This window comes from Chionomys nivalis, chromosome 8 (assembly GCF_950005125.1).
Source record: "Chionomys nivalis chromosome 8, mChiNiv1.1, whole genome shotgun sequence".
NCBI classification, from domain to species: Eukaryota; Metazoa; Chordata; class Mammalia; order Rodentia; family Cricetidae; genus Chionomys; species Chionomys nivalis.
Genome location: NC_080093.1, coordinates 22,897,582 through 22,923,412, shown reverse-complemented (window position 1 = coordinate 22,923,412; position 25,831 = coordinate 22,897,582). Strand labels below are relative to the sequence as shown.

General features: G+C 43.3%; 1 protein-coding gene across 8 annotated transcripts in view; it reads right to left on the bottom strand.

Annotated features, from left to right (window-relative positions):
• Positions 1-25,831, bottom strand: part of Cpeb3 (cytoplasmic polyadenylation element binding protein 3) — a 191,720-nt gene that overhangs the window by 32,556 nt on the left and 133,333 nt on the right. For all 8 annotated transcript variants that reach the window (XM_057777651.1, XM_057777650.1, XM_057777649.1 and 5 more), the window contains 2 exons: positions 16,257-16,375; positions 1,614-1,728 (listed from right to left, as the gene is read on the bottom strand). In XM_057777651.1, the coding sequence (XP_057633634.1) occupies positions 1,614-1,728; positions 16,257-16,375 (234 nt within the window). The remainder of the gene's footprint in view (positions 1-1,613; positions 1,729-16,256; positions 16,376-25,831) is intronic.

The following is a 25,831-nucleotide window of genomic DNA, read 5'->3' as shown; positions in this document are numbered from 1 at the left end:
GTGAAAACTCTCAGTGAGGTTCTTCTTCTCCAGCCTTGCACATCGACAGTCAGAAGAGTCATGCGTGTTCTAAAGCACCCCCTCACATCGCCTGTTCCTAAACACACATATAATTTAGGACCAAAATGCTGCAGCTGCTCTTGTCTCGAGTTGTTCCCAATGAGTTGGCCCTTCCTGGATTTTATCAAGTAATTTCTTTTCGCTCAGTTTTTCATTAGAGAACCCAGAGAGCTCTGATTTTTAGACATAGTATAAAATTAACATAATCACAATATTTTTTAAAGTTCTTTAAAACAGAACAGAATTATGATCATATCCCATTTGTTTTTTGAGACAGGGGCTCACTAAGTAAGTTAGCCCAAAACTCAAGACCCCTTCTGCTTCAACCTCTCCATGCTAGAGTTACAAGTTACAAGCCATTAACTTCTTCTAGAGCTCTAAAGGGCTTGTGTGGTTGGGGTATGTGTGTGTAGACTGTGTAGACTGTGCATGTGCATGCATGTGTAGTGTATATGTGTGTCTCTGTGTGTGTGTGTGTGTAGTATGTGTGTGTCTGTGTGTGTGTGTGTAGACTGGAGTAAGAATTCAAATTATGTTGAGATTTCTACATAGTCCAGCCTGGCCTTGTCTTCACTCAGTAAGTAGCTCAGGTAAAACTCAGACTTGAAATCATCATGTGTCAGCCTCTGGAGTGCTCGGCTTACAGGCGAGTGCCACTGCTCCTGGCTTGTCTCCGGGTTTACATGTAGAGGCATCAGTTCAACGCCACTTCAAGTCTCTAGTTCATTATGACTCGGTTTACCCTCAGCTGCATGAATGTTTCATCCTTGGAAACAAAACAACAGCAACAACAAACAACAGCAACAATGGTGGTAGGCCAGGTGTGGGCCTGCAGTCTCAGTTACTTGACAGGCTGAGGCAGGAGGAGTCTAACGCCTGCTTGGTCTACACAGTGAGTCCCAGGCCAGTCTGGCAACTTTGGGAGACTGTCTCAAAATAACAGTAGAAAGCAAGTGAGGATATGAGTGCTTGGTCTAGAATGTGTGAGGTCCTGGGTTCAAGGCCCAGTACCACACCAAAAAACCACTACACAGAATGGGTAAGTTTTTATAAAGTCATAATTTTAAAAATGCCTCAATATGTCATTTCTGGAAATTTTTATTTCTGGAAATCATTAAAACTAATTAGATCCTGCCTTGCTGGGGGAGGCCCAGGGGTCTAGTATAATTCCCAGGTACAATTCCCAGCAGTAGTTTGGCTTCTCAATGGCTGAGCTCCCCATGCGCTGGACAGATTTCTGATGGTAACTGCAACACCAACTTGCATGAGCACACACACTGCCAGATATTATTATTTTAATGTGAGGGCAAATAGGAAAGAACTGAATAGAGCTCATCCTTTCCACAAAATGGTTTAATGAAATGGACTCTTGCATCAGAAGGATATACAGCATTTTGGGGAAAATTCTTAACCATAGAAAAGTCAGCTCAGTGAAACCGACATGGCAGACTTCCTTTCGGAGGCTGTGCCCATCTGACTGGAGACCCAGACAGAGAGAACACATTGGGTTTTGCTGTCATCCCTTTTGTTGTGGCGTTACTATTTCCACTCACCAGCTCGAAGGGGTCGTGGAACTCCCCCAACAAAGATAGTTTTTCTGGGGTCCAAAGGCTGAGAACCATCCATTACAAAGTCACTGTCACTTAGGTTCCACGGTCGAATTTGCACCTGAAAAAAAGTTGTTTACTTGGTCCTTACTTCATTTCCATCAACCCCAAATGAGAATAAGATGACTCAAGATAAACCCAACGTTTGTGCATTTTACAACATCCAAGTCCCAAACGAAATCAGGTTAATTACTAAACCCGATCTGCATTAGGTGCCTCTCAGTCTTGGGGAGGTTATTCAACACTTAGACACTATGCACAAACCACCTGTATCATTAAAAGGCAGCCTCTGACAAATCCTGGGTTTTGAATCCAGTTCATTTGAACATAGCATAGACTGTAGGAAACCTGTCACAGTACACCATTTAGTTTTTTGTAATGAATCCATCTACAGGGAGCAGAAAATTAGGAATATTTTCTAAGAATTACCTATTTGCCTGGATTTTGAATTGTCATCACCGCCCCAAGTTAAAATATTTTCCTCTCAAACTGTATGACGTAACACAGATTAACACTCAAGTTAGCCACCAATCACAGAGATAACAAGTACTGACACTTAGAGAAGTGTCTAATTTAATTATTAAACTGATTTTCCTACACAAGGTTGATAAAACAAAGGCAAATTTAGTGTGTGTGTGTGCATACACAAGGTTGATAAGACAAAGGCAAATTTAGTGTGTGTGTGCATGCACATGCATGCACAATTGTGCATGCAAGAGAGAAAGACAGAGAGACATACAGGGAAAGGCAGAGAGACAGACAAGGGGCTGGGTGGGGCAGGGGAGAGAGAGCCATGCTTGCTGCCAGAGTTGGTTCTCCTCCTTTACTATGTCAGTTCTAGGGCTTGAACTGAGGTCAGTAGGTGTGGTAGAGAGCACCTTTAACTGCTGTGCTATTCCACCAGTCTATAAGACTTCAAGGAATATAAAAAGAAACCTTTACAACTTACTTCCATTTCTAAACTTCCTAACAATTTTCTTCTTAGGGGATGCATGTTTGTGTGCGCAACGTATGTGTGTATATGCATAGGCATATATGCCGAATGAGCAGACGTCAGAGAACAGTGTCTACAGTCAGTTCTCTCCTGAGGATCCTTAGACCATCCGGCAGTGGCATTGTCAGGCAGCAAACAGCTTTACCTACTGTGCCACCTTATCGCCTGCCTACATTTTTTAAAATTTGGATTCTTAATTTTATGCCCATGGTTTGTACTATTTTATCATACATTAAAAAATTAAATACCTTATCAGTTTACCCCTAAAACAAATTCCTTTTAATCACAACAGGATTACAAATAATAGTTTAAAACAAACGGACAAATCAAAAGCAAGGCTACTGTTTCCACCCTAAAAGCTAAGGGTGACACTGCTCCCCAAAAGCAACCAGTCTGGCAAGAGGGTGGCCACCGAGAACCAGCTGGGAAATGGCACCTGTCTGTCCTTAAGGAATAAATATGCCTATCCTCTGGCCCTCCCAGATTGAGACAGGACACAGAACAGGTGAATTTCCGTACGTTAGTATCCATGGAATTCATTTCCGGTTTCTGTGGCCTGGCTCAGCACACCTGGCACTCCAATCTTGCCAACTCTGCTTCTGTCTGCCTCCAGCTCCCCTAAAACTGGCGCTGCTCCTTAGAATGCACAGCCTGCACAGCCTGCACAGCCCTTAAAACTGCTACCAAGTTTACCCAGGCAATTTTTTTTTTGGAAGAGGGTTTTTTTTTAAATTTTTTCTTTTCTTTTTCTTTTTTTTTTTTTTAAAACACGGGTGCTCTCACTAGTCAGCAAGAAACCACACACACACACAAAAATTCAATCTCTTCCTTAGACTCTGAAAACAGGGGCCTGTTAGCAATGAAATTTCTTCCTTAGACTCTGAAAACACGGACCCATTAGCAATTCCATCGACACTCGAAAACTTGATCCATCTTTATGGCACAAAAGCTTCTTTTCTGTTAAATATGGCCAGCTTGGCTAAACGACTAATCCCTGGGGATTCCCACAAGGTGACTTCACCCTTCATGAGGGTAGATCATTAATTTTTAATTACAAACACAAGAATTTTCTGATATTGTAGGGATAAAGACCTAGTGTTACCAGTTAAAGAAATGGGATTGGTCTTCTGCACAGAATCCTTTCCTACCTAACGCAGCTGTTAGGACACCCACGCTGCCAGCTGACTTTGGTCAAGGTCACTAGCCCCCACCCTCTTTTTGCTTCATTTGCAGTCTCAATGTGTTGCTCAAACTGGTCTCAAGGACTCCTGGACTCAAATAATCCTCCAGCCTCAACCCTCCACCCCCATGTAGCAGAGACTACAAAGTTGTGTACCCCTGACTCCAACTGGAAACACATCACTTTGTTTCAAAATGAAAATAATTCCCATGTGGTTTCCATAGAGATCTGGTTTCATTTCATCAAAATTACAGGAAACACATTACAGACTCTGTAATTGCTATATGCTATAGTTGTTCAAAGGAACGCTGCAAAAGACCTGGGACCTTCCTGTGAGAGCTTTCATCATTGATGATGGCTTTCCTTCCCCCATCACACCCCCACTTCATCATCTCACACACAACCCCATTCCTTTGCTCTATTCTTGGCATTACAGCTTAGGTAAAAACACAGGAAGAAGGCTTAGGACACAGTGCTGATCAGCCCTATTCATGAAACCTACATTTCCCAGCTGCTGCCAGGAAAGCAGCTGCACAGAACTGGCACCTCCACAGAACTATGCAGTGCTGGCATAGACCAACGTCAGCACACTCTCCACAGCAGTACAGACTTCCCTCTCACAATGGCTGCTCTCTCTGAAATACAAGCTACTTTCACAGACTTGTGCCTCCCTGCAAGCGACAATGCTTAAATAAGCACTTAGGAGAGAAAAGTGCACAGCTTGTTCTGCTTCAGTTTCATTTTTGAATTATGCATTCCTAGGAAGGCACTCCTGAGGGCCATGAGATCTACGTTTGGCTGAATTATATGTATTCTAAATTCTTATCTTCTGAATCAGTAATATTTTACACAAATCTTGCTGGTATAAACATTTATTTATGCTACATAGTAACTTTGAACACCAGTGTTCAATAAGTCGTGGGGAATGCACCACTAATAAAACCCAGTCAGTGGTGAAAGCACAAATTCCCCTTCTGAGGTCTCACAATGTGTAGTGCAGAATGGAAGTCTTCAGGGTTGCGATGTCAGACCACTGCTCTTTGGGGAAAGCTGTAGATTATCTACTCCTTGGAGTTTCAGGGCATTCACCGATGCACTTAATTAAAAACTCGAAGGAAGTCTACAGGAAAGAAACCTGCTCAACATTGTTAAACACAACATATCAAAAGTTTTTCTATGCAATTTTTTAACATAACACCTACTACTGTTCATATTTGGACAAAACTGCCTTGCTGCAAAGTCTACCATAAAGTACCCTTGATGACTGACTGGCCAGAACACGGCTGAAAAGATCTGAGAGCCAAGGCATTTTCCTTATTTCCTGTTATTGCTTTGTAAAGGTTACCTCTACAGAAATCAACTCTAAATAGATAAGAGTAAATTTAAAGCCGGGTGGTGGTGGCACCTTTAATCCCAGCACTCCAGGGAGGCAGAGACTGGCAGATCTCTGTGAGTTCAAGGCCAGCCTAGTCTACAGAGCGAGTTCCAGGACAGGCTCGAGGGCTACAGAAAAACTGTCTCGAAAAACAACAACAACAAAAAATCATAAATGTAATATAGTAAATTGGTTAATACATTTAATTAGACAGCTGTCCAAAAAATTAAAAGTCTTCAGACTAAATTTCATTAAATATATGTTACCAAATCACTTTGGTTATTTTTGCTACCAGTAAAGAATAAAATACTAAATATGGATTTAAATTAAAAACTAAAATTTCATTCACATAAAGATAAAGGTGATTAGTAGAAATAAAATCAGGTCAACTACTAAGAAAAACATTAAGAAACAAATGGATCATTTTTTTGGACTGAAGGACATATGCTAAAAGTCACTGGCTAAAAAAGATTTTAATGAAATTTAACAAAACCTTCCAAATTAAAATGTAAATGTGTATTTTTGTTCTATTTTAAATTACAGAACAAAAGAAAACACAATGGCCTTGCGTACTGGCACATGCCTTTAATCCTAGCACTTGGGAGGCAGAGGCAGACAAAGCTCTATGAGTTCAAGGCCAGCCTGGTGGTCCACATAGAGTTCTCATACAGTTAGGGCTATACATAGGGACCCTGTGTAAAAAGAAAAAAAGGGAAGGAAAGAGGGAGGGAGGGAAGGAATAAAAGAGACTGAAGGACTTCAAGTTTCTTTGTTTTGTTTTAAACATCACTTAGCATTCCTACAATTTTAGGATTCTCTATTTAGACTAAGCATTTTGATATTCATAGATGAAATAATTTTATGGGCACTCATTTGGAACACCTTTCCCTATATTCCATCCTTCTGGTTATGCCCCCCCCAACTCAAAAATCTTACTGCAAGGTGTCTTGTTCCCATGTGTCTATTCCAAGGCAATTCTAAAACTCAACAAACACTGCAATCTGATGTCAGTGCAGGCATCTGAGTCAATATTTTTCCATCACCAACCAGCTGGCTATTAGTTTTCTTTCTTATAAAGAAAGAGCTGAGAACCTGTCTACTCTAACCCCCTTCCTGTTTGTTCCATTCCATACCCTTCAAATTCCTACTCAGATTCTTTGAGAAAAGAGCATTTTTCTTCCCCAAGCCTACAATCCTTTACATGAAACAGAAAAGCAATAGTGTGAACTATTCAGAATGCTCTCTCTCCACAGCAAGCTGCAGCATCCCAGCTCATCCTCACTGCCAGGGTGAGTCAGCTAAGCCCAGGTCCCCTGACATATAGCTGCCACGGGTCAGTTGGAGTGATGGATTCTGACCCATGCCAGCTGTCAGCAAGTCTATTTTAGGCACCACAGCCTTCATCAAATCACTAAAGTGTGCCAGCAGAGGCAGAAAGAGAGCTTTTAGAGTTTGTAAATCTCTTTGCCTCTTTCATGATACAAGGGCCTGCTTTATTATTAAACACCAAAAACTAACAGTCGTAGCAGCAGGATTTGTGGATTGAACTTTTCCCTTTTTTTTTTCTTTTTTTCCCCGAGACAGGGGTTTCTCTGTGGTTTTGGAGCCTGTCCTGGAACTTGCTCTTGTAGACCAGGCTGGTCTCGAACTCACAGAGATCCGCCTGCCTCTGCCTCCCAAGTGCTGGGATTAAAAGCGTGCGCCACCACCGCCCGGCTAGGATTGAACTTTTCAAAGCACATACATATTTAGAATTTCAATTTGAGCCAATTTTCATCTCATAGATACTAATAAGCAGATCAGTCAATTTCCAGGAAGAGTTAGCATCTATTATTCTAAAGTACTCATCTCTATTGATGGAGAGGACTGGAGACAACCCCAATTAACTCCCAGGAGGAGAAGAAAGAATAGAACCGGGGAGATGATCAGTCCTTGGCATTTTGTTTTGTTTTTAAAGACAGGGAGGGTTCTCTATGTAACCTTGGTGGTTCTAGAACTCATTGTACAGACCAGGCTAGCCTCGAGCTCATAGAGATGCATCTGCCTCTGCCACCCAAGTGCTGGAATTAAAGGTCCTTGGCCTTGATAAGAGTTCTGTGTTCTACATAGCCCTGGGGCCACAGGCCAAACCCTCTAACCCTCTAGCCCAGTGGTTCTCAACTGGTGGATCTCGACCCCTTTGAGGTCAAATGGTTCTTTTACAGGGGTCACCTAAGACTATCAGAAAACATATTTACATTATGATTCATAACAGTAGAAAAACTACAATTATAAAGTGGCAACGAAAATAATTTTATGTTTGGGAGTCACCACGCCATAAGGAACTGTATTAAAGGGTTGCAGCATTAGGAAGGTTGAGAACCATGGCTGTACCTGATCCTCAGACAATAGAAGGCTCAGAGAACCTCATTGAAAGAGCCAGAGCTCTTTCTGGAAAGGCAGGCAAATTCTCTTGTGCTCCCAGGATGCTCCAGGTGCCCCACCAGGCTTAGTACAGGTACAAAAGGTAAGCGCTGTGACTTGCCCTACGCTATAGAGCCCACTCCACACAGGGCTTTACAGCTTCTTAGGAACCTTCAGCTAATGAAAGCATGGTGTCTGTATACTCTCATACGGGTGCTTAGTGAACAAATTCAGAATAAATAAACCACACTACAAAATGGCTATGGAATGGATGCATGCACTATCCTGGGGTTAATAAAGGCAATATTAATTAAATGCTACACAGAAGACAAAGCAAACACTGTCCTGTAAAGAAATGCTTTCCTGACTGAGTCATGTCATCAGCACATTCTTCTCCGTCCATGACTGCCCAACCCCAAATATTCCCTATGACACTTCTCTGGGTACCTGTGGCTCCCTGGTTCACTTACCAGTCACACACCTACTTCCCTCCATTAGCGCTAGGGTCCTCTGAGGCTGAGCTCACACATCTGTGTGGTCCTGATTGCCCAGGAAGGTGTGCAGCCCTAATGAATGCTCTTTGAAGAGTTGATGAGGAATGATGCGCTTTCCCCTGCCTCCTTTTTGAAAGAGAGAGTCTCACCGTGCAGTCCACTCTGTTCTCAAACTCAAGATCTTCTTGGTGCTGGGATTATAGGTAGGTACCACCACACCCAGCTTGACTACTGCCCTCCCACAGCTCCCAAAACATGTTCCTCATTCTTCAACTTCTGGGGGCATAGGAATAATGCACTGTGTTGGTTACCAGTGGGTGCTCCGGGGCTTAGGTTTACTCTGTGCCCATTTCTGCTGTTACTAGGTAACAGGTTAACCATAGAATTAGACTCAACCTTGTGCTCATCCTCATCAAATGCTACTGAAAGCTGACTGGCTTTGAAACTACTAACACTTTACACACCTCTCTGCTATGCATTTTCTTTTCTTTTCCAGAATGGCACAGACTTTAATATGAATTCATTTTTGGGTTAAGAAGCATTTTAGAAACTATTTGCTTATTATTTCATGTACATGAGTGTTTTCTTATATGTTTGTATGTGTACCACATCACATGTATGTAGGATGCTGCAAAGGTCAGAAGAAAATATTTGATATTGGAGTTACAGATGGTTGTGAGTTGCCGTGTGGGTGCAGGGAATTGAACCCTGGGTCCTCTGAAAAAGTAGCCAATCCTCTTAACCAAAGAACCATCTCTCCAGCCCCTAAGTGACCTTTTAAAAGCACACGGAGTCCTTGTAAACCAATAACCACTAAGAGAAAGCAAGATATGAGCTATGCATTTTCTAAAGTTACACTTACCCTTACTATAACCTACAAATGGTCTAAATCTGAGGGAACCAAGGATCTAAAATTGAAACTATTTCAGGACTGAAATCAAGGCTTCTCTGATTTCACTTGAACTATGTCGCCAGCATGTGAAGTTCCCTATCCTCTAGGCCACTGGCTAGAGCCAGAGATTCCTGGTGGACTGAAGATGTATCTCTTCTAGTAAGCAACCACTTTCTTCTCTTCAAACTCAAATCTGCCTGTCCTATATACATTAGAAATGGCCAATAATAGCTGAGGGCTCAGTAGTCAAGTATTTGCCTAGAATGACCATGGTTCTCTGTGCATGTTCCAGCACTAACAAAAACAAGAAAGGAAGTGGCTAAAAGAAGATTTTTTTTTTTTTTGGTTTTTCGAGACAGGGTTTCTCTGTGGTTTGGGAGCCTGTCCTGGAACTAGCTCTTGTAGACCAGGCTGGTCTCGAACTCACAGAGATCCACCTGCCTCTGCCTCCCAAGTGCTGGGATTAAAGGCGTGCGCCACCACCGCCCGGCAAGATTATTTCTTGATCTACTGACAAAACTAGCAGTTAGTAAATCTCCTCGGTCTGCCCCGTCTTACTACTTCCTGTCTCCTCTCTGTCTACAGTTCTCCAAACTTCTATGATTAATTTAGGTCAGCTAGTGGCTAGTTCTGCCCTCTGACTTGAAGCAAGTTTTTTTTTTTTTTTTTTTTTTTTTTTTTTTTGTTTTTCGAGACAGGGTTTCTCTGTGGTTTTGGAGCCTGTCCTGGAACTAGCTCTTGTAGACCAGGCTGGTCTCGAACTCACAGAGATCCTGCCTCTGCCTCCCGAGTGCTGGGATTAAAGGCATGCGCCACCACCGCCCGGCTCCAAGCAAATTTTATATGTCAGAATATAATAAAAATATCACACAACACTCTCACACAGAAAAATGATTTAGCAATGCAACTAGCGTTATTATTTGGTGATTTTAAATTTCAGATTCATAGCCTCAAGCAATCTTGTACCCAAGCAAAGCAATTTGGTTCAGTGTCTACATACATGTGTATGTATGTTGTTCCATGCTACTAGGAAAGGATTGTTGCTAATAGTATGTTGATTACTAAAACTCTTAAGAGGAATTCACACCTCAGCGCTCAGGTTGGAGGTCTGGAGAAATGGTTCAGTGGTTAGGAGCATTTGCTGTTCTGGCAGAGGACCTGAGTTCAGTTCCCAGCACCCACATCAGACAGCTAACAATTGCCTGTAACTCCAGCCCCAGGGGATATGACGCCTTCTTCTGACCTCAACAGGGCATTACACTTATCTGCACAAACCTACTCAAGATAGGACACATACACATAAAATAAAATTCATTTAGGTTACTGAGTTTTTCCTGGGAAGAAGTGTATTCTTTGAGTGTGTTTCAGATAACTAGTTTCATAGGAATCTACATAAGAGTCATCTCCAAAGTAGGAATATAAAATTCAGGGTTAAACCTAAATTTAGAAATTTATATATTGTAAGATGCTTTTAAAGCCTGGATAAATTAATGTTTCTTGGATTTTTGGGGGATATGGAAATTTAAATTAAAGGTGAAAATTAATATATAATGCACAAGGTTAAGTATACAACCAATGATACCCATTGCTGTTATGAGTCTTTGGTACACGAGACTTTCAAAATAGCTGTCGACTGGACATGTGCTCTTTAGAATACACTTAGGTAAACACTGAATACAGTCCCTTAACGGAAAGTATTGCTTGTCTTGTTCACTGGCTTTTATGTAGCACCCTGGCTACATAGAACTTCCATTTTACCTCCCTGAAAATGGTATAGAGCATCCAAAGGCTCAAGCTCTAAGAAGCTCTGGACTCACTTGCAAGTTCAGAAACTAAGAGGAAAATAGGAGGCACTATCCTCTTATGCCAGACAAGGACTTCCTTCTTTGGAGAAGTTCTTGGAAGAAGGTACCCAAATGATGATCAAGGTTATGAATTTAAGGAAATCAAGGTAAAAACTGTTAAAGACTTCCTAGGTGGGACAAGACAATGTGACAGCCATGGATTCTCAAATGGATCTACAAACTCAGACTTAACTGAACCAGACCAAAATTAAAGTTAGGGTTAGTAGGCAGTGGGTGGAGAATTACATGTCTTGGTAGACATGCCACGAGCAGAAAGATGAAGCAGTCAATCCAGGTGCCCTGTAACAGTCTTATTTTTTTTGGGGGGGGGGCGGGGGGAGGTTTTGCTTTTCGTTGGTTTTGATAACCGCTATACTAGGTATAATTTGTTATAGAGAGTAAAATCATCGAAAAAAAAAGTCCATAAAACACATAGCATTTAATAAAGGTTTAGAAGTAAGGGTAGGAATTTGACCTTGAGACAGAAACAAACACATTTCAGTTTGATTAAAGCATGAGGGTAAAGGGGGAGGGAGAGCAAGTTAAAGTGCTTGCCATATAATCAAGAGGACTGGTGTTCAGGTTGATAGAACCCAGGTTGGCATGCCAGCTTGCCCATAGTTCCATCCTCAGAAAGCAGAGACAGAGGATCCTGAGTAAGCTGGTTAGCAAGACTAGCCTTGTTATGGAGCACCGGATTTGACTGAGATATCCTGATTCAAAGAATAAGTAGGAAAAAGCCAGGCAGTGGTGGCGCACTCCTTTAATCCCAGCACTCAGGAGGCAGAGGGAAGCAGAAGGAGGCAGAGGAAGGCGGATCTCTGTGAGGTTAAGGCCAGCCTGGTCTAACAGTGAGTTCCAGGACAGCCAGAGCTGTTACACAGATAGACCCTGTAATCAAAAAACCAAAAAAAGGTAAGAAAGCAATGAAGAAAGATGTTCAATATTGATCTCACACCTCTTCATGTATGCAAACACACATATCAAAACATACTACATACATGCATGCACTCCACAGATACACATACAAAAAGGGAAAGTAAATGAATAAATATGAAGGTCAGAAAAAAAGCAAAAAAGGTAAGGTTGGGGGAAAACTGAAGCTTGACCGGGAAGCTGTCTCTGTAACTAAAGAAGAGTGACTAAACACGCTAGAAATCCCATGATAGGCACATAAAGTAGGTCGAGAGAGACTGGAGTGACAGACTGGACAGAATTAAGAACTGAAACATGGGCCAGTGAGATGGCTTAGCAGGTGAAGACAATGAACACCACCCAGATGAACTGAGTCCCACGGAAGGACCGGCATGAGAAGGAAGGGCAAACAAAGTTGTCCTCTGGCCTCCACATGTGCCCCCCACACATACACATGCACATAAAAACCAATTATAAAGCAATTGTAAAAACAACTGAAACAGTAAGCAGCATCTAATTCCAGCTTCCCTGCCTCCATCATTTTTTTTCACTGATTTTTTTTCAATTTTTAAGTGGATGGTCATTACCTGAGCAACAGTCTAAAAACCTAACCTACATAAACACATGCCAGCTTGGTAATACAGGTTAAATTCTTTTCAAGGTGTTTCCCATTCCATTAACTCTGGCCAGTCTTCCAGAAGCAAGGATCATTGTTGGACATGGTGACGCATGACTTTAGTCCCAGTACTTGGGAGGCAGAGGCAGGCACATTTCTGTATTTGGGCTCAGGCTGGTCTACAAATCTATTCTAGGTCATGCCGGAGTTGCCCAGACAAGACAAGTCAATGCTCATTTAACGCCTCCTTCCTTCTCTCCAATCACCATCTAGCTCTGTGGGGTTCAGGCAGGTCTCCTGCTCTATAGTTTGTTGTTTGAACCTTCAGATTGTGTTTATTTATTGCCTACCTGGAAGGGGACACTGTTCATAACATCTACCTACTTCACTGGAAGTGCAGACTTCACTGTAGGCAGCCTTTGGGCTGACAGCACAACACGAAGACATTAATTATGAAAGCTCCGCCTTAGCCTACGCTTGTTTTCAACCAGCTCTTATAACCTGAACTGTGTTCTGCCATGTGGAGCACCTCTCCTCTATCTCTCACTTCCGGTTTCTTCTCCATGTCCCGCTGGTGAATCCATGCACCTAGATTCCTTCTTCCAATTTCTCTCTGTCCGGAAGCTCCACCTATTCTCTCCTGCCTAGCTATTGGCCATTCAGCTCTTTATTAAAACCATTTGGCTCTTTATTAAAACCAATCAGAAGGTGCCTTATGCCTAAACAAATATTCTGCAACAACTGTCATCTGCTGGGGTGTCTGGGACTGATGAATGATGGAGCTCCTCTCTCTGCAGGAAGAAAGGGAGTCACGGATCTTAAGCTACAACCCTCCCTCCCTTCCTTCCTTCCTTCTTCCTTCCTTCCTTCCTTCCTTCCTTCCTTCCTTCCTTCCTTCCTTCCTTCCTTCCTTCCTTCCTTCCTTCCTTCCTTCCGGACTAAAGAGTCAGAATAACCAGGCAACAAACAGAGTTCTCTCTGCCATCTTTCAGAACCAAAGTCATACCCAGAACAATCCATGTGAATCATTTAACTGAAGGAAAACACCAAAAACCCCACCTATCTAACATCCTAAAACCCTTTAGTTTGGGATCGGCTTGATTTAGAGAGAAGCATGATCCTGGACAAGATAGCTTAGAGTAGACTTCACTTTGGGCCCCGCACTGGGGAAAAAAAATCTGAATAATTGGATCCACTTAACCGGAAGAGGGGTTTGATCTGAGAAAAAGGAATATTAAATAAGGACAAAGGGTAGAAAAATCTACAAGGTAACTTTTGGAACCGGATATATTTCCAAGGGAACTACAAGGAGTCAGAAAGAACTAAACTGGACTGCCAGGGCACTGGGATCCTGAAGGGTAGAGCATGAACGCTAGCCAGCCTGACATGGAACAAAGAGGAACCACGCTGAGAAAGCCTGGTGAATGAGCTCCGGAGACCGAGCTTCTGTTTTCTGGGTCCTCCTGGACTGGAAGGTTGACTCTAGCGGTCACTTTCTGTGGGGTATCTGCATGAGCTGGGGTGTGCATGAGCCAGTGGAGAGGCATGACTAAATGAAGCTGGGAATGTGGGGGGAAAGCCAATGCCAAGAAGAGAGGCTGCAAACCTGGAGACAAAAGACTGGAACCCAACATGAAATGTACTTCCTCCGAATTAGAGATATCATCAGGGAGGGGTTTTCTCTTGACGTTTTAACCAAACTATTAATGCTGGAAACACTGAGTATGTCTGGGCCAAAGAAACATGTATTTGATAGTTACCATCAGAATTTATCACTCTGCAGTAAAAACAACTCCTCCAGCTCAGAAAAGACAGACTGCGATCAGGTAGGTGAAGGGAAGCTAGCTTCCAGCAGAGAAGGTTACACTAATATGTTTGAAGTCCCTAAAGTCCAGAGCAATGCTTGTGCTTAGCGTGCAAACACTCAGGAGCAGTGGTGCTATCTCCACCCACCTATGCTTGCAACCATCAGTTTGCTCCCCTCTCAAGAGACACCTTGTCCAGGTGAGGGCCCTCCTACCAGATGCCATCTCCTCCCTTTCCCTACAGAGCCAGTGGAACTTCTGAGCCCATCTCATCTCCTCATCTCAAGTCTACCGTTAGTTCTCTATTGTGGACATGATTATGCCATCATGTGCCTCTATCCATTTGCCTTTTTACGTATAAAATGTCTTCTAATCCTCTCCTACAGTGCATGGCCAGTTCAACCATAACCTTTCCTAGTTCACGCTCACTGACTTTTCACTGATTGTCAGGGGCAGGACATCTCTGCAGATAGATTATTAAGACAAATTGCCAAATTTGGTAGAGACTTCCTAATCTGAGAGAACTCTAAAGGACTTAAGTGATTTTGGATTTATTATTCAGGTGATGTATTACAAGCTCTCCCTATCATTAAGTCCCCATGTCTCCCTCACCATGCACACACTTTTTAAATAAAGCTCAAAGTTAGCAAAGGTTCCCCACCATTTCCCAACCTATACAGCCACAGTATTTAACATTGTCATTATTGTTGCCAAAATTTGACAATACTCCTAGAACTTACAGTTATACTTTCATAATGGCTAAAATCCTTACTTTTCTGTATTGACCTTTCTGCCATGACTCAATAACCCTATTCGTAGTAATTTCCTCTTCTACTTACATACTAATTCCCCTCCTTAGAGGTGACCAAGTCCCAGTGGCATTCTTCTGCAAGTCAGGAACCCTGTTCTTCCCAGCAGGTGTGGCTGCATAGCTGAGCTCTCTGTCCTGAATTACGGCACCATGCAGGACAGATAGCAGCAGAGAGTTATATCTGCACAAGTACCCACTCTTTGTTGAGTGGCTCTACATTAATTTTATTTTTTCAGCAACCCAGGGAAGAATGACTGTTCCATTTTACAGTTGGGAAAACTGTTATTTACCAAGGACAGCATGGCTTACTGGGAATCAAGCAGATATTTAAATATTAAAGTTAAGACTCAAGCACAGAATTTCTATAGCTAACCCAAACTCTTCGCAGACACATTCTAAGAATATACTTAGCGGCTGGGCAGTGGTGGCACACACTTTTAATCCCAGCACTCGGGGGGAGGCAGAGGCAGGTGGATCTCTGTGAGTTTGAGGCCAACCTGGTCTACAAGACCTAGTTCCAGGACAGGTTCCAAAGTTTTAGAGAAACCCTGTCTTGAAAAACCAAAAAGAAAACTAGATATACTTAGCCAACCAAGTGAGCCCCAGTATCTCTGATGAGAGTGTCTGGAGGCTACTCTAGGCCCTAGATACAGTCAGCCCCTTGCCCATTCCACATCACTATTTTTAACTACTTCCCACTCCAAGGACCAAGCCTTTACATACAAATTTATCCCACCCATTTGTTTACAGTTTCAGTGCCATGCTCTCTGTCCTGCACTTCTCCTGTCCTGCTGAAACTGTTCATTTAGAGTGTGACCTGCTGGCCTACCCACCGGGTGGCTGTAGATACAACCCAGCATAAAGACTTACATTCACGGACATATACACATGACCAATTATGATACTTCAAAAAAGAAATCCCTCCTGTCCTTGATCTGAAATAAAGACAGAAAAGAGCTGCCAGAACCTCCAAGAGCCTTGCTCACCTCAACTCAGGTTTTCCAACTAGGAGTCAGCTTACCAAGCTGTAGGTGGGTGTCAAGGACACACATTTGTTTACCTGTGGTCCCAAAAGTGTAAGATGAAATTTGAGTACTTTTTAATTAACTTCTCATCACTAGCAACTGTCCTAGCTTTACACAGCAAGGTTAGCTCAGGTAAGAGGCTCCTAATTGCAGCATTTCCACGATAAGGAGGAGGAACAGCTAGTCATCTGCATATGTGCTCTGGGAAAGCAGCAGCTGGCTACACATCACTTACCGGTTTATCCTTGATGGTGGGGCTGGACACACACAGGTACAGTTTCCCATCCTCTTCTAGGCAGGCATCTATCAAAGCTTGCACTGAGCTTTCTTCCTGGAACAGCAGGAAGGCATAGCCTGGGGGAGAACAAAAGAATGGAAGAGATCAGTACTTCAACCTTGAAGCAGTAGTGAAAATATTATCTGTGGCAGGTGTGGGGGCTCACTCCTGTAATTCTAGTGTTCAGGAGGCTGAGGCAGGAGGCTTGCCATGTAGTGCTAACAGGAGTTACACAGGAGTTACAGACTAGTCTGGGCTACAGATTAAGAAGTCTATTGCTGGGACTGGAGATATGGCTCAGCGGTTAAGAGCACTGATTGCTCTTCCAGAGGACCTGAGTTCAATTCCCAGAACCACAGGACAGCTCACAACTGTCTGAAAATGCAGTTCCACAAGATCTGACACCTTCACACCGATGCACATAAAATAAAGTTAAATAAATCATTAAAAAAATAAAGAAATCTATTGCTTCACTGTTAATAAATTCTTAATAAACCCTGGATATTCAAATGGGGCAAATGGACTTGAGAACCTCTGTGCTAGGCACTAAGTTTGGTACACACAGACAATTATCTTTTTTTTTTTTTTTTTTTTTTTTTGGTTTTTCGAGACAGGGTTTCTCTGTGGTTTTGGAGCCTGTCCTGGAACTAGCTCTGTAGACCAGGCTGGTCTCGAACTCACAGAGATCCGCCTGCCTCTGCCTCCCAAGTGCTGGGATTAAAGGCGTGCACCACCACCGCCCGGCACAATTATCTTGCTTAATTGAATCACATGCTGCTGTAATAACTGGCTGCTCTGATATCACTGTTTAATTGTCATAGTTACTCAAGGAAGCAATTCCTCTGTGGAATTTCCACAAAATAGGTCTCGCCCTCACTAACGAAGACAGGTAGACTCCACATGATGCAAACTACAAATAGCAGCCAGGAAATAAGCATCATTTCCATCCATCAAGCAAGAGCTTTGACTCATGTGCAGCAGGGATGGGTCCTGAAATACTATGCTAAGTGAAAGGAGCCAGAAGAGGCAAATCAAGACAACAACAAAGAAAAATGCAAAAAAACAGATAATGGCTACCTTTAACTAGAGGGCAAGGGGAATACAGTTCTTCTTGAGATAAAGATTTTTCTAAGATTGATCCTAGTGACTGATGGTTATACAAGTCTACGAATATATAGAAAGCTATTGAATAACATATATTAAATTGATGAAATACATATGCATGTAAATTAGAGCTCCCCAAAGCTGCTTTTAAAGAATTTTAAGTTTATTCTTTGTATACTTGTATAAATGTGTTTTAATTCTATTCACCTTCCTCTCTTTGCTCCCTCCTCCCCCATGGAGTCCAGTTAGGCCTGCCCTAGGTGTACAGGTGTGAGGTCATCCACTAAGCATAAACTACCAGTGGCTACACTCCTAAAGAGCTATCAACTGCTAACAGCTCCTCAGCTAGGGATGGGATTTGTGAGGCCCTCCCCAGCCTGTGCTGAAATTGTGGCTGGCTCAGGATGTGCCAGTACCCAACGCTGTGGTAAGTTCAGGAGTGCCATGGCCACGTCACATCCCCAAGGCAGCAGTTCACGGCACTCCTCTCCGCCCTCCTGCTTTTACATCCTTACAGCCTTGCCTTCCTGGAGAGATGCTCTCAGCCCTGAAGGATGAGAGTGGCCCTGGAGGAATGGTGGCCACAGCCACTGTCACGACCCGGGGTTAAGCTCAGAAGAGTTAGAATGGAATCCCTAGCTCTCCATTGGTACCAAGTGGGTTAGAAGAGTGGGGCTGGAACAGAGAGGGACTTCAGACAAACATGGACTGGCAGGGCAATTTCCTTAAGGAGAAAGAACAGGAAGGTTTAAGGGCACAATTCCAATTTATTTGGCTAGGTTCTTGAAGGGTAAATTTAATTAAAAAGACTTTTTCTTTTAATGCCTGAGAACATACTAAGAGTTGCCTCCAAAATATTCTTGGTTCCTTTTTAAATACAAAGCTTTCTAAAATTTTAAATGTAATTTTCATATTATAATTTTAAGTATTTGATTCCCCCATATAAATAGAAATTATTACCAAGCTTACTACCGTGACTACCAGGCCTTGGGTGTTCAAAATGTCCTAGGAACTGGGCTAAGAAGCGTATTTGTTGGTTCATCTCATCCCACAGGCTCAGTGGAGTAAATCAGTTGTCATTATCTCTGTTTCACAGATGAGGAGTTTACGGGAATTCTCAGATTCAAAGCTAGGGGTTGAATTTTGGATTTAAAATCCAAGCCAGATCTGGAAACTCACACAGCTTGTTACCAATTATCAACACTGTCTCATCTAAAAATAACAAGATAAAATGTCACTAAGGACACACCTTTAAAATTTTTTTTTTTTTCATGAGAATGAACAACAAGCTCCTGAGTCTACCACCTAGGAATACTAGTGTTCACTGCTCTGGCCCAGAGTAAGAATGGGCTGCTCTAAGGCAGTCGCTACACAAGCCACAAAGAACTATTTACTGCTTTGTTCACAGACAATGCCTTTACAGAGAAGTAAGAAAATTAATCTCTTCTTCAAAGAATTGACTTATGGTGCTTGACCTGAACACATAGGAACATAAACAGCAAACTCACAAGGTCTCTAAGAAATATGAAGTTAGAAGATACTCTCTTTGGAGACGTATTGAGTCTGTGTAAAGGTAGATCTGCTCCTCTCTTGTAATGTCTGTCACGTAGAACACAAGCTCTGCTGAGGCTTCCTGCTCCATGAGTATGTTAATGCCACCCCTTAGAACCGGCATCTCTTCTACCCATTCATGTAGCTGCTTTTGTGGACTTCTGAACAGATGTCACATATGAAGACTATGATGACATTCAACAGTTTATCCCTGTCCTGCCATTGTAGGTCTAGAAATGGCCACCTTCTTCTGGGTCTGTGTCTCCAACTCAGGACAGCAGACTTGTTGGCCCTGAAATCTTTAGTCTCTGCAGGCCTGTACTGTTCAGCCTTAGCCTAGACGGCTTCTTTCGCCTGTTTCCGACTCCAGCTCTTTCACGGGAATATCAGCTAGCCTACAGCAGTTGCTGGATACCCTCAGCAAGAAACTGGCCATGGCTGCCAGGCCTTAGAGGGTCAGAAAACTTTCTAAAGTCAAGCAATGGTCCCTGTGGCAGTTGACTCACTGCCTATGACCTGTACCTGCCTTTAAAATGTTATAGGTGTTTTACACGCTTCAAATAATAGACATAAATGAGAAGAAAATTCCAGTATGTGGGGCTATGTGCTGGTTTGTATTTGTAAAATGGTGGCCAACAAACATATGGGTTTCTGATCAGGTCAGAGTAACCCTGGAAAGGAAAGTCCAAGCCTTGAATGTGCAGCAAACTCTCACTTCACAAAACCCAAGCTCCCCCAACCTCGCACAACCTTCCTAGAACAATCTGAAGGGCACCTCAGCCTGAGTCGCCTGCATTCAGATTTTTTTTTAATGACACAAGCAGTCTGTTTCAAACATTCTCTCTGACCTTGAATTTCAGGTCAGAGGACTTACCTGGTTTGCCTCAGGAGGTTTGTCTTTGGATTCATTTCAAGAGAACCAAAAATATCTAGGAGGCACAAAGCATGACGGTAGGCGCTGGCTCTACAAAGATGAGCACCAGCAGAGAAGGACCCTGCCCTGGAAAAACTAAGACTAATATCGTCTGTACATAAGGATGCAAGGATGACTATTAACTCGGCAGGCGTGGCACTGTGGGCGTGTCCTACAGAACACCAGGGGAAAATGCTGCAGCAGACTCATCCATCCAGAACTTACAGAGAGGAAGCCAGTTCAGGAAAACAGGTCATGGCAGGAATAGACAGGCCACATTCGCATGTAAAGGAGCAAGGGAACGATGAGTAAACACAAGGCAGGAGCCTGTCAATCATCTCACAGTCCCTGCCTGCTGCCCAGATCACTGAAGAACTAGAGCTCTCATTTCTTTATCGCTGGCCTAGAAAACCTGAACTCCAAAACGGTTTGAACTCTTACGTGCCCTAGGCACAGGAACTTAGACATTAATATACAATGAGGTCATGGGGGCAGGCAGAGAACTCTCACCTAGAAACAGTATATCAGGGATGGAGAGATGGCTCAGCAATTAAGAGCATTTGCTGGTCTTCCAGAGGATGGAGTTCTGTTCCCAGCACCTAGGGTGGCTCACAATCATCCATAACTCCAGCTCCAGGGGATCCAATGATCGCCATAGCCACACTCATGGGGTACACATATATACAAAATGAAAAATGCACTAAGTCCTTAAAAATAGGAAAAAGTACACTAAAAATCTAAAGAATGGGTTTTTCAAACATATTCTTAAAAACTGAAGAGAGAAGAGAGATTTTTGAGTAAGGAAGAGATACAGAGAAGTCAGAAGCAGGCTCTGAATGCCGAGGCTTCTGCTTGCAGAGGTGAAAACACCGAGAGGAGTCGGGAAGAAAGTAGCCCACACTCAGATGACGCTGCAAATATCCTTGCTCACAGTCCTGGATTCCAAAACACGCCCCTTGGAACCAGAACCAGATCTCTTTGACTCTATTTACTACCTAGAGCTGAGACACACACTGGCTCCAGCCCGTTTTCTGCTTCCTACTACACAAATAACTGCTTCCTCGCGGGCTGGCTGTGCGTGGGAAAGGGAAGAAGGAGTTAGGGATGAACAAGAAGCACTCCAAGATGGAGATCAGCAATGTACTTTCTGCAGCCCAGGCCAGTGACCTGGAGAGTTAGGCTTTAAAGCTCTGTTTATGTAATCACACGTGCTCTGTATAAAGAGGGCCTTGTGAGGTCTGCCAGTCCATCCGCTCAAGTCACTGCCAGTTTAAGCACCTGAGCAGGGAAAATGGAGACCAGACTGGGAGTGCAGAAGGAACTGACCAAACCAGTTGGGTGATTTTATTGCTACTAAGTACTACATTTTCACAGAGTACATATTATTTTACAAACAATCCTCAGACTTGCGTTTGTGCTTGTGTGCAGTCTCATGTCATCTGAAAAACCCAAGACATTAACTCAGATGCATATGTGAGGTTCAGAGATTCAATTACTCAGTGCTGTCACATCGCTAGGAGCTAGCACCCCTTCTTGAGTCCAGATGCCTGACGTCTGCCCCCTTCAGCTGCTTTACCAGCAGACGCTTCTCTCAGTAGGATCCTCAGGCCTAAGCTCTGAAACTCTAAATTCTTCTCTCCATGGAATTTAATGTCCCTAGATTAGTTCCTGATTTGGCTGACAACATGTTTTCTCTCTAAGACAGTTTCCCCTCTTCAAGACTATGAGCACCTACTCTGTTTGAAAGACAACCCAGGTTCATTGTAGTGGTCAATAATGCTAATCAGTTCTTCATAGCTGTTCCCCTCCTCCTCCTCTTCTCACTACGTGTGTGTGTGTGTGTGTGTGTGTGCACATGTGAACGTGCATGTGCATGCTTGGAAGCCAGAAGTTAACTTCTGGTGGTTTCTTCCTGGCCTTAAGTGTGCCGACTGCGCTAAATGGGCTGTCCAGCAAGTCTTGGGGATCCTGTCTCCTCTTTTCCTGTGCTGAGATATCAAGAATATGCTGCCATACCTGACCTTTTGCTTTGTTTTTTTGTTTGTTTGTTTTTAGAGACAGGGTTTCCTTTGTGGCTTTGGAGCCTGTCCTGGAACTAGTTCTTGGAGACCAGGCTGGCTTCAAACTCACAGAGATCCGCCTGCCTCTGCCTCCTGAGTGCTGGGATTACAGGTGTGCGCCACCACTGCCCAGTTATACCTGACCTCTTTATGTGGCTTCTATAGACAGCTATCAGGTCCTATGCTTGCTCACTGAGCACTTTACCACCTGAGCCACCACCCTACCCCCAGTTTCCCATTTCCAGTCCTTTTAACTTAATGTATTCTTTCTTGGCCACACTTTCAGCCTCGGTCCTATCCCTAAGCCCTGTCAGCAACTCCAGACCAAAGCTAAAATATCCTCTCTCCTTCACCTGCCAAATTTCATTACAGAAATTGCATTTCACTTCAGTCTCTGCGATGTGCTCTTTTCCAAACAAAGTCCTCATTGAGAGAACTTACGGTTTCTCTAGATTGAGCAATTGCTTGCCCTTTCCTAGAACCTCTGCCTGGGCACAGTGTGACCACTGTGACCTCGAACATGCTGGCTCTTATTTCTGGAGTTGCTCAAGCTTTGTCCTGTGGCTTATACACCCTGAATGCCGTTCCCCTTCCTGTAGAGTTCCCAAACTATAAATGCTTCACAGAAACCAAATTCGTGCTTCGACTTTAGTACAATGCTGAGAAGACAGGTGTTTAATAAGAACAGTCTAGGTGGGAATATACTATGATCTTGAAAGTAAAAATAGAAGTTGCTCCATCTGTCTAAACAGGACAAGACAAAAACCATATCATTACACTACAGTGCAATTTCCAAGTTTTCACAAGAAAATCACTCCCTGGAATGAAAACTGCAAGTAGATAAAATATTAAAATATATTCAAAATTCACCAGAGTGTTAAGACCATCAGCCAAGACCTACATCTATGAAAGAAAAATAAAAGAATATTAGTCAAAGTATTTATTATAGTGTGTGAAAGAGTAACGACATGCTAAAGTCACTAGGCTTCTCAACTGAGCAGTTTACATAACCCAGAAGGTGGAAGAACTTGGAATCTGAGACGAGAACAACACTGACTTATTTCCATTCAAACTATCTACAAGGGGTAAAATGTGACAGTTACAAACAGTTCTTTCCAAAGTCAGACTTTAGACAAACGGAATAGGTGCTACAATCCAGCGCACTACAGCTACTCAGTGTCCTATGCCTGTGCCTTTCTTGTCACTCAAACAGTATCTCCTTAGTTGCCTGGCTCAAAGTGGATCTGAATCCACGTGGCCTGCCTGCCTTCTGCCAGGTTCACAAACTGTGGTGGGATTACGTAAACCACCGTGACTACAAGCCTTAGTCTCAAGGTCAACAGGCAAGCCAGCTTGATAGCACAGAAAAGCTCTGGATGGCAGCTGAAACAGTCACTCAGAAGCACATGCTGCCCTTTTCAGAGGGTCTGGGTTTGATTCTAAGCACCCATATGACATATTGTCAAACTGTATGGCCTCCTGGGGTACGAGGCACCTACATCATGCATATGTGGACAGACACAATGGGAACAAAATTACCCACACAAAAAATAGAATAAAAATATATGTTAAAACAAAAGACATACATGCTTTCCTGGCAGTGGAAGGGAGCCATCACTTGGCTCTACCCTGTACTATGTGGAGTACCCATCTCTACTCCTGTATACCTGGCATGCACTGCACCTATGCCCCAGCCTTACAAAGCTGGCACCAGCTGCCCAGGGAAGCTGTGGGTTACATCCTCCTTCGTCACCGGTGTGTCTCTGATTCTGCAGGGTTTCAGAGGCATCTCCTGCCCAATCTCGAAGGCCGGCTGCTGCCCTGTGTTTGCCCAGAACCCTGTGCTGACTGACAGTGAGAGTTCATCTGCTCTCCATGGCTACATCCTCTGCATGGCTCCACAGGCTCCACCCCCTCTCCCTAGGGGCGAAAGTAGAGCAGTTCCGGGAACAGATGCTTCATGCTGAACCAGGATAGAAAGTCCAGGGTGGGGAGACATTATTTTGTAGCTCCAGTGGCAGCAACTTTGGACAAGAGACATTTTTCAGGAGACACTGAGAGAGATTATACTAAACATGTATCACTCACTAAATTTGCTGTGCCAAGTTATCTTCCTAGATGCAACATTCACAACCCTGTGCTCAAGGAAACAAAACTGAGCTGTTCCTGTATTAAGCAGTCCAAGGAATCCAGGGCTCGACCTTGAGGATAACTTACATTATAGCTAAGTCTTTTTTTTTTTTTTTTTTTTTTTTAATGTGTAGTCCAGGCTGGCCTCAAACTCCAGATCCGCCTGCCTTTGCCTCCTTCAGCAAATCCCACCGGCCTGCGCCACCAGAACCGGCTACAGCTAAGTCTTAAAATACAAACTGGACAAATCCGATTCCCCCTCTGGAATACAACTAGAAACATGAAAACATTTGAAATGACTCATGGTAGAAGATAGCAATGGAGAATTAGCTCCCAGTGTTCACATCTCAGCTGCCTGTCACCCCCACTATAGTTTCCACGGCATCTGCTTACATCAAAGCACCTCTTCTCACTTACAGCCACACCCCTGCATTGAGGTAGCACCCTAGTATCTGTCCAGTCAAAAGACTCACTACAGCCGGGTGGTGGTGGTGCACGCCTTTAATCCCAGCACTCGGGAGGCAGAGGCAGGCAGATCTCTGTGAGTTCAAGACCAGCCTGGTCTACAAGAGCTAGTTCCAGGACAGGCTCCAAAACCACAGAGAAACCCTGTCTCAAAAAAAAAAAAAAAAAATCACTACACAGCAGCTCGTCCAGGCACATAAATGGTGAGGTGCCAAGGAGGAGAGCCCTATAGTTAAGCAATAGATAAAAGGCGACTCAGACCTGCTACAAGCTTAAGACATCTCTTTGGAAATACTATAGCTTATGTGAGAACAACAGAGCACAGGGGTTCAGAAAAAAACAAGGGCTACTTTGGTCTCCAAGCAGCTATGAAAATATACATTGAGCCATACAGTTTAAATTGCTAATTTCTATATGAATTACAACCTTAGAAAGAACAGCTTTCCTTCTAAGCAAAAATTAATGGAAAATTTTTCTTCCTTTATTTACCAGGTAAAATAATATCAACTATTGATCTTCCAGGTTCAAGTCAGTCTAATAAAAGCTATGTACACTAATGAAAGATAGTTCTCTCTGTGTCTCTTTGAATAAAGGTTGGGTTAGAGTAAGATATCTTTAAGGAACTTTTCAGCTCGAGAACCTGATGGGCTTTTCCTCTGAGCAAGTAACAAGCCTGTTCATCAGCTCGCAAAGCTGTATGTAGTTCATCCGTTTAAAGAGTATTTGAGAGAAAATGTGCCAGGCATGGAGGTGCTTGGATCGGAGCAGTGAACTGAACAGGAAGACTCCCCAACCTTACACCCTCATTTGGGAAGCAGAGAGTATGTACTTCAAAGAAAAGTAGACTGAAGGTAAGAAATAAATATGAGGAGAACAGGAGTGGAGGGCTGAGGGGCAGCTGCTTTAGATACAGAGTTAAGACAGTCACTGTTGTTAAGGTGACATCTACACAGAGACCTAGGGGAAGAAAGGGATTCTGGGGCAAGTTTAGAAAGAAAGAAGTACCACTGTTCTAGGAGAATTTTTGCCATCCAGTTCAAGAAACAGCAGGCTCGACAAAGTGGTGCACATCTGTGCTGCAAGTACTAAGGAAAATCAGAACATCAAGGTCGCCCTAAGGCTCCTCCTGAGACTCTACTGAGATAGCAGTGCTGGTGGAAGGCAGCTAAGGTTCAGTCAATAGAATCTTAGAGAAAAGATCTAAACGCTCCGGGCACATGATTCACACCAGTGTGGCCCCTGGCTTCTGCAGAGGCCCATTATATGCCAAACAAAGAAGTGAAAAGGTGAGCTCACAGGAGCAACGTGCA